This window comes from Dermacentor variabilis, chromosome 1 (genome assembly GCF_050947875.1).
Source record: "Dermacentor variabilis isolate Ectoservices chromosome 1, ASM5094787v1, whole genome shotgun sequence".
NCBI lineage: Eukaryota > Metazoa > Arthropoda > Arachnida > Ixodida > Ixodidae > Dermacentor > Dermacentor variabilis.
Window position 1 is genome coordinate 141034998 of NC_134568.1, and position 9861 is coordinate 141044858.

General features: G+C 44.1%; 1 protein-coding gene across 2 annotated transcripts in view; it reads left to right on the forward strand.

The window, feature by feature from the left end:
• The window catches only part of LOC142585522 (uncharacterized), a 165530-nt gene extending 155925 nt beyond the window's left edge, over positions 1 to 9605 (forward strand). For both annotated transcript variants that reach the window (XM_075696329.1, XM_075696338.1), the window contains one exon: positions 9312 to 9605. In XM_075696329.1, the coding sequence (XP_075552444.1) occupies positions 9312 to 9497 (186 nt within the window). In that variant the 3' untranslated portion in view covers positions 9498 to 9605. The remainder of the gene's footprint in view (positions 1 to 9311) is intronic.
• The last annotated feature ends 256 nt before the right edge of the window (positions 9606 to 9861 follow it).

A 9861-nucleotide genomic window follows, 5' to 3' on the forward strand; every position in this document is an offset into this window, starting at 1 on the left:
ACAGCCTTTATAATAGATGCCGCATCAAAATGCATATCAGAAGTAAATGGCCTGGCATGCAAACGGCGTGTCCCGTGGTAGAACGACGATTGTAGGATCGCTCGTAAAAAACAGAACAAAGCGTGGGGGTTGCTACGCGCCTCTCCCACTGCAGAGAATCTTATTAACTTTAAGAAAATAAAGTCCCAAGGCAGGAGAACCCGCCGCCAGGCTAGAAAAGAAAGTTGGGAGAAGTTTTTATCGAGTATAAATTCCTATACAGATGAGGCCAAAGTCTGGAACAAGGTTAATAGGATAAGAGGGCGACAAACATATTCACTACCTTTGGTAAACACACAGGGCGATACACTGAAAGACCAGGCAGACTCACTTGGGGAGCACTTTGAGCGAGTGTCGAGCTCAACGCACTATTCCCAATCCTTTCTTAAACATAAAGAAATAGTTGAGTGTAAGCCAATAATAAGAAAATCCAGGCAGAATGAACCGTATAACCGGCCTTTCGGTATTGCCGAGTTGAGAGCTGCCTTGAACACATGCAAAAGCACTGCACCAGGACCTGACAGAGTCATGTATGACATGATCAGAAACCTACATACTGACGCACAAGTTACACTTCTTACACTATTCAACACTATTTGGGCTTCAGGATACCTCCCATCCACATGGAAAGAAGCGATTGTGGTTCCTGTTCTAAAGCAGGGAAATGACCCCTCCTTGGCAACAAGTTATTGTCCGATAGCTCTAACAAATTGTATGTGTAAGATTTTTGAAAAAATGATAAATCGCAGACTTATTCATTTCCTTGAGCTCAACAATATGCTCGATAATAATAATAATAATAATAAGCCCTCCATGAGACTTCCTTTCTCACTGCATGCAAGAAAACTTAGCACGGAAATGGATGTCCCAGTTCTCGAACATCGACTAATGCCTCCAACTAAGCTATTACCGCCCTGGGAGTGGCAGGTGATAGACTGTGACGTATCCTTTGTAGAGATCACAAAACACGCACCTGACATCGAAATCACTATGCATTTCCGCGAACTTCAATCGAAGTACAGCTGCTCTGAATTCTACACAGACGCGTCTAAATCACATGCTGGTGTATCTTATGCTGCTGTTGGTCCCTCTCTTTCTATATCTGACTTACTTACTTACTTACTATATCTGACTTACAAGTATCTTTACTGCAGAAGCTTATGCAGTACTGTCTGCAGTAAGACGTATACAGAAATTAAAGCTCGACAGAGCAATTGTATACACAGACTCGCTAAGTCTCGTAAAAGCGTTCATTTCATTACAAAAGCTTAAAAATCCTGTATTCATTGAACTTTACTCCCTCTTATGCAGTATTTATATATCACATATACATTTAGTAATATGCTGGGTACCTGGCCATAGAGGTATCGAGGGTAATGTACTGGCTGATAAAATGGCCACATCACTCACATCACTAAACACTTCTTCTGCAGCGTCTGTCCCGGTCACAGATCTGAAGCCTTTCTTGCGTAAGAAACTGCGACAACACTGGCAACGCATGTGGAATGCAGAAATAAACAATAAACTGCACGTTGTAAAGCCACAGCTATGTTTTTGGCCCTCCCCATCAAAATCACGGCGAACAGATGTCCTATTCTGCCGCCTCAGAATAGGGCACACATTTGGTACACACAATTTTCTTCTTACTGGAAATGAACCGCCAACCTGTGGTCGATGTGGTGAGAGGCTGACCGTCCTCCACGTCCTCTTGGAGTGTCGCGAAGCCGAACCTGAAAGAAAAAAGCATTTTCCCCTTGCATATCGCTATTGCATACCTCTTCACCCAGCTATGTTTCTTGGTAAAGAACCATTTTTCAACACCAAAGCAGTCCTGAATTTTTTAAATGAGGCTGTCCTACATGTTATGAGCCCAATAAATTCGTAGCGCATCCTCTCTCCAGAGGATGCCGCTGTGATAGTTGTTTTATATAGCACATGCCTCCAGGCCCTTGTGTCTCAAGGGCTCTAACGAGGCCATGGTGCTCTAGTTAATTTTAGAAACCTATGCATTTTTTATATCGTATCATTATTTTGCAATGCACCTTAATGCACATAGTACACGTCATTTGTCATCGCCATAATTTTATTACACGTACATTTTACGCACTTTACAGTGACTATAGTTTAGGCCCCTTTACAGCCACGTCACATCAACTTCACAGAATTCATAACTCCACTGCGAAATCACTAACACTTGCATGGCGCTCTTTGGCCATACCTGGCCCTTGCGCCAATAAAAACCACACATTCATTCTATCAACTGATAGCAAGCTCAGTGGTATGAGGCCCGAACTCTGTCACAATTGAGATTCTCTCTCAACCGCTCGTAAGTCAACCTCAACTGTCCTGACATACTCTCAGCCCGCGCACGACGCCTGAGTGTTGTGTTTCACTGCTTTAAGGAGTTTATTTTGGTTTGGATGAGGGACACCTGCATCTCGGCATCAGCCAAAACATTGTTTTTTGAGTTCAAGCTCCTTCAAAACGGCGGCAGCAAGCTTCCTTTCCTGTTTATTCCTCAATGCGTACATCATTTCTGTTCTTGTCCTCATTCTGCCACTCTTTCGCCCCAAGGACCATTTGAAGCATCTTGGTCAGTTGCACAGTCCACGGCCAATTTTTAGAACTCCCTATTCTGCCACTCTTTCGCCCCAAGGACCATTTGAAGCATCTTGGTCAGTTGCACAGTCCACGGCCAATTTTTAGAACTCCCTAGGGGTCGCGAAAACGTTTGGAAAATCGGCCAGTTGGAAAAAAGTAAATGCGTGTCATTTACTGCCCTTAGGGGCTCAAACCGCCACAGGCACGTTCGAAAACGCTCTGAAGGCCTGTCGGTACACATATTAGGCATATCGGCGCTCGTACTGTGACAGGAAATACCGGGTGCACGTGTGTATAATTAAGGAATACATACTGTTTTCCGTGGCAATAGCCCCTTCCCACGCTTGTTATGCTTCACTGCAATACTTTTGCGTATGCTTCACGATGTAACATTTCTGTGCAGAGGCGAAGCTGACTTTCGGGAACCGGCATTATGCAACGCACCGTGTTTTCTAAGTTTCTAAGCCAATCGCGAGGACCACAAAAGCGGTGTCCGTGCCATTGCTGACAGCAGCTAATTCTTTCAATAAAAAACTCGGCACCCAACGGCAAGAAGCTTCATAGCGAACGTCGAAGCAGTTAGGCCTAGCGTTGCCGCAGTGGTGGCAACGGCTGCCAGCGGATCTGCGTGCGAGAGTGCCGGTTCGAGGTGGCGAAATAATCAACACGGCAGCGGTGGTGTCTTTGATTATTGCCGTTTCGGACCTGCGGTCACGGCAAAACGTCCGGAAAATCGGACGGCGAAGGGTTCTTGCGTCCGTAATTTCACACGTTCTGATACGTTGATTCTATGGGGTACGTGGCGGTGCCACGAGGCCGTCCAAATTATCGGGAATCCGGAAAGTCGGTCGTTGACTGCACATTGGCAACTCAACCAGCCGACGACAGGGCCTCAAAGACGATTCATTGCGATTCCTGTCTGTTGCTCGAGCCAGCATTACCGCGACTTTGGACCCTTCCAATAAAATTGCCGCTAATTTTCCCTGATAGAGGCCCAAATTCCCTGAGTTTTCCCTGACTTTTTCCAGACTACTCAAAATCCCTGAGAATTCCCGGTTTTCCCGGGTGGTAGACACCTTGTACTTCCAAGCTACTTAAAAGACCCAAACAATAGCTTGCATGAGCTTACATCCAGGTCCAAAGCAACGCATTTGGCGTTCATCCATTATTGCTTCAATCTTGAAGGTGCGTTGAAGTTGTTCTAAATACACTGACACAACTGAAGACGCTGAGAAAGCAGGAGACTGAGAATACAACAGCCAGCTACTGCGTTATCAGTCGCCCATCCAAGAAGTCCTAGTAGTTCAGCGGTAGTCTGTGTTTTCGGTATCTACTGGCTATTTCACTTTTGTATGCATGTGTTTAGGCATGACGCGATCATTGTTTGTGTTCATCACCAGCATGCCACGCTGCAGAGGCAACACCAGTGACATGCTGCAAGATGCTTACAAAGTCATGTGAAAGTTATTCAGACACCGACTAGGACAGTAACCCAGCAATGCTGCCAGCTGAAATCACTGAACTTTTGGACAGTACATAGGAGGATTGGGCCTTTGATGGCATCGAGTGAAGTGCACTAAATGTTGGTTTCTTGCGCCTATGAGGAAGCGTTGGTTCAAGTTTCGTGTCTCCTAGAATTTGCAGCTCTTAAAAATTTGGTTAACAGTGCCCCAAGATGAGGCAGTACGACCTTTCACGATGAGTGGACAAGCATGCGGGATCATGTTTCACTGTGCCGACCGAGTTAAAATATGTGCACCTTATACACAAGTGCGTCTTATATACCAATTTTTTCTTTGAATGTTGTGAAAAGTAGCGAGTGCAACTTATGCACAAGAAAATATGGTACTTGTGCGAGAAATTGAAATTCATCCTCAAATAATTTGCAAAAATGACTAATGAAATTTTGAACTAATTACTTTACCGCACACATTGTACTTTATGAATTGTAGCCAGTGAGATTACATATCTATTTGGAATGAATTCTGAGAATGGCACCAGTTTCAAGATATGCGCCATCAAACTTTTGGTAAAAATTCAGTTCCACTTACTAAAACGCAGTTTTATGCATTGAAGCACACACACACACACACCTGGAACGCCCATGTGTTTCATCGCACGCTTTGGGAAAAAATATCTAAAAACTGATGTCATCCTAAAAATTCACTCCAAGTGGATGCACCTCTGAACATTGAATAAACATTGTTCACAGCCACCACCTTTGCGACACTATACATGAGTGAGCGTGCCACCATAGCTCTGAAATTTCGGTTGCCTTCTTTTTTTTTAGAGAGAAGGTGGCAGTTCCTTAAGGAAGGTTGTAATACTCGAGTCTAAGTAATAAGTTTTTTACTTACACAAAAATTGCTAATGACAGAGACAAAGATCTGTAATGGAGGTTTATTACCGCCATAAATGCACACAAATGAAAGAATCTCGCAGGGTGTCCAGCGACCGGGATAACCGGGAATTCTCAGGGATATTGAATAGTCTGGAAATACTCAAGGAAAATTTGGGGAATTTCTGCTTCTATGAGGGAAAATTAGCTATAATTTTATTGAAAGGGGCCGAAAGTCGCAATAGTGCACATTCGAGTAACATAGAGGAATAGTAAAGAATCGACTTTGACTCCGTGTCGTCGGCGGGCGGAGTTGGCGATGTACAGTCGACGCCCGATTTTTGGGACATGCCCGATAGTTCGGATGTCTTCGCGGCACTACAACGTACCCCATAGAGTCAGTGTATAAGAACGTCTGAAATTTCGGATGCAAGAACCCTTCGCCGTCCGATTTTCCGGACTCTTGCGTGACCGCAGGTACGAAATGGCATTAATCAAAGCAACCACCGCTGACATTTTGATTATCTCGACGCCTCGAGCCGGCGCTCTCGCACGCAGAACCGCTAGGCCTAGCTGCTTCGACGCTCGCTATTAAGCTTGCTATCCGATGTCGTGTCTTCCATTAAATCAATTCGCCGCTGACAGCAATGACACCATTTCCGCCTTTGTAATCCTCACGATTGGTTTCGAAGCTCGGAAAGCACGGCGCGTTGCATGATGCAGGTTCCCGAAAGTCAGCTTCGCCTCAATACAGCAATGTTACGCGGGGAAGAATACGCAAAGAAACTGCGGTGAAGCTGAAAAAGCTTGTGAAGGGACAATTGTCACGGGATACAGTATGTATTCCTTAATTATGCACGCATGCACACGCGGTCTTCTGTCACAGTACTAGCACCGATATGCCTAATAAGTGTACTGGCAGGCCTTGAGAGCTTTTCCGGACGTGTCTGTGGGGACTTGAGCCCTTAAAGGCAGTCAAAGACACGCATTCATTTTTTCGGACTACCCGATTTTTCGGACGTTTTCGTGGCCCCTAGGAAGTCCGAAAAATCGGACGTTGACTCTACAACTGACCAAGAGGGTGCTTCAAACGGTCCATGGGACGAACGCGTGGCGGAAGGAGGACGAGAACAGAAAGGACTGATACATTGAGGAATGAACAGGAAAGGAAGCATGCTGCTGCTTCTTTGAAGAAGCTTGACCTGAAAAAACAGTGTTGGCTGATGCCGAGATGCAGGTGTCCCTAATACAAACCAAAATAAACTCTTTAAAGCAGTGAAGCGCGACACTGAAGCATTGTGCATGGGCGAAGTGTGTGTCAGTACAGTTGAGAGAGAATCTCACTTGTGACAAAGCTCGAGTCTCACACCAATGAGCTTGCTATCAGCTGATAGGAATAGCCCATCTTCGAAAATATTTGCTTCTTTATGCATCTCTTTTTATTCATATTTGAAAATGTTCGACTCGATTTGCAATGGGCTTTACTATTTATTTAGATATTTTATTCACTGTGCATTTTAGTAACCTCTCCCTTCTGTTTTCTATTTTGAATGAAGTAAACACTACCCCTTACTATTCAAACTCGATTAAGTTGTTTATTTTTTAACATGCTTACTAGAGAGTAACACCATTGGGTGACATGATGTAGGGAGCCCGTCTTGACATAAAAAAGTTCTGTGTCACTCAGGGAATATTGCAAAGGCACTCTGGAAAAATCAGGAAAACTCGGGGAATTTGGAAATGTCGACTTGGTAGACACCCTGATGATTTACGAGCTAATTTGAACACCTGAACAATTATCCTGCACATTGTGATTTACAAGCTAATTTGACAAATCAACAGGGTTGTCTTCATGCAACTGCTCCTGGAACTGAACGTGCGGCACATCTCGTGCTTCTTTCTCATTGTTGCCATTTTGCCGTGGCCTCTCATTCCGGACGCTATCCATGGAAGCACATTGGTCTCTTCTCATAGCTTCAGAAGTCACAAGACTGTGCCATCCAGCTGCGGTTAAATTTCCACAGGTCGTGGAACTTGCTGTACCTCTATGCTTTTTGGATGCCTCAGCAAGTAGGAAACAGTGTTGTACCCCAAAGTGAAAAGACACCTGCACTTACTATCAGTGCCGATCGAAGTTGTGGTACACTGTGAAGGAATTAGTGACGTTGACTCAATTGATGCATTGTCCTTGCGAGGCAGCAGAACCCTCCTGCTGTAACCCACCTGCTGTAAAGATTGAAAGGTTCTTTGATTTTTTGCTGTAAAATTGGAAAGAAAACTTCCCAAGCAACAAGAGATTGTTACGAAGAACAATGTGGAGTACACTGAATAGGTACCTAATTAGTTTTCAAGGCAACATGATTTCAGCATTTTAACTTCGGAAGTAGGGGGTGGGGGGCATGTTTGATCTTAAGCATGAGGTAGACATTCTATTAAGTGGACTAGACCATATTGTACAAGTCCATTTCTAGGTACCTATGTTTTTGACTGCTAACACTGTTGCCTAATATGCAGTGAGAGTAGGCTCCAATAGATATGTAGCAGCTGGTTTTCATGCAGAAAATGAATTTTTATTTCTGATTTTAAATGCTATATTCAACTTACTTTTCATTTTTTTTCCCTTGAGTTGGGAGCTTCTGTTAGGTATTTGCACACCTCTAAAAGTGTTGAAGCCATTACAGTGCTTTCCAGTGCCTTGGCCATGCAGTGGGTCCTGATTTTGTTAATTTTGACAGTGATTATATCAGGTAAACTTCTTATTAAGCTGCTTCTACTGAACTCTCGGCTTGTGGTCAATAATGGCTGGAAGTACAGTATGGCTCTAAAGTTCAAATGCAAATTATTGGTGCTGAACTTCTCGTTACTCATTAGATAATGTTGAATGGCGTAAATCATGCCCGACTCAAGTCCTCAGATGGGTTCCTCATTCTGTATGCTCAGTATTTTGTGTCTATATTAAGCAAGTAGTTCTGCATCTCGTGCTGGAAAGGCTCTTCGGTTAACTCTGTCACAATTCCTTGCTTATACAATTGCAGGTGTTGACTTGGTCACAGAACTTCTGTTCTGATTATGTGTGCAAATGTCACCACATGTATACATCAAGTATGTTACTGTCTTTGAAACTGAAATGAAATGTTCTGCAGCTGTTTCCCTGACGAATCAATGTAGTGTTAGAAATATAACTAGATGCTTGTTGCATGTCTGCTTAATGTAGTACTACATAATGTTGAGCATTATCTCAAAGCTTGTGATGGAATGAAGAAACTACTGTATTTTTGCACCCGCACAAAAATTTCAAAATATTTAGCAGTAAAGTGGGGGTGCAGGTTATGTGCGAATTTTACCTTAAAGAGTGGCTTGACGGCAATGCGTGCGGCGAAGCCATGAAGCTACCACTTCAAGGCAAGGTTCTCTGCCTTTCAGTTTCATTGTCTCTTAGGAAACCCCACCCTCTCACCACCCCTGCGTGTTGAAGCTCCCTTCACCCTCTTTCATGGCCGGCCATTCTCATCCTCTACCGGTCGCTATTTTGCGTTCAGTAGTTAGCGAATAGTGCGTGTGGTGCTGGTAAGCTTGTACGACACCTGTTCTCACACGCTCCCTCAGTCCGCGGGAAGAGCTTTGCGACATAGCGGTGAGCCAAATCACAGTTGGAGTTTCAGCTCGGTCACATTTTCTCTGCCACCGTTGCCCATGAGAGGGCTGCTCCATCTGCGCTTTCATCCATTCTCATGTGAATGCTAGCTACGAAGTCATCCGGTTCATGTCACATTTCACGTGACTGGTTTGTCCGCTATAACATCTGGCATATGAATCCACCTTTGTCAGCACTGCCAAAGAGGGGGGAACTGAGCCACTGGTCAGAGATACAATGTGAACGAGTCGTACATCCGCAAGTGGAGACTGCTTTTGCAATGATTTTAGCATTGTTCTATGCCGTTATATCTGTGGGTTATGCGCGGGGATAATTTTTTTTTTTTTTCTGAGCTGTTGAAATTTGGGGTGCGGGTTATACGCAGTGACAGGTTGTACGCACAAAAATACGGTACTAGGGGGATGGAGCGAAACACGTGCAGGAAGGAAACTAGGTAGCATTATGTTATGTGATTTTTCCTTACTAGCCAATGTGTAACATAGGGATGATTGTCGTTCTGAAGTTTTGGGGCTGCACAATATTTCATGACTTAGTGAAACTTCAATTTGCTTTCAAAGGATTGCACCTTGGACATGTTTGAATAAGCTTTTTCCTGTTCGGGTTTTGTGTTTGAGCTGAGCTTGATATTATAGTAGCATCTGTCGGCACCTCTATATTTATTACATGGTTTTGGTGCAGTTTGTAACATTGCGTGGTGGCAGTGAGAAGGAGCGGCTGGTACCTGTCCTGACAACGATGCTGAAGCTGAGCCCTGAGGAGAAAAAAGACCTTGAGGCTGTTGTGACCAGTGAAATGCAGCAGGACGCAGCTGGTGCATCAGGCTGGGGTGGCTACTTACCTCGGTGGACAGGTTTTGTTGGATGACAGCTCCACACAAGCATTCAAACATGTAAAATTGTGTACTATAGTGCCAGGACCAAATGTACAGTGTATGCACAAGTAACGCTAACAAATAAATGCTTCATAACTGTGTGGCGCGTCTTTTATTCTGCATTTGTTGCAGCCAAAGATACGCTCGGCTCATTGCATAAATTGTGCAGTGTTGGGAATGCTGCACCAATTGCACCAATCTGCGCAGACTAATTTGTTGCTCCTTATTGCTCCAATACGTTCTTTTTCACCTAAATTGCACTATGGCATACTAGTTTCTCTGGTGTGAAAATTGGGAAGCTACGATTCAACACAAAACAAACTTTGATGCTGCAGCATTCATTGGCCACATTCATGT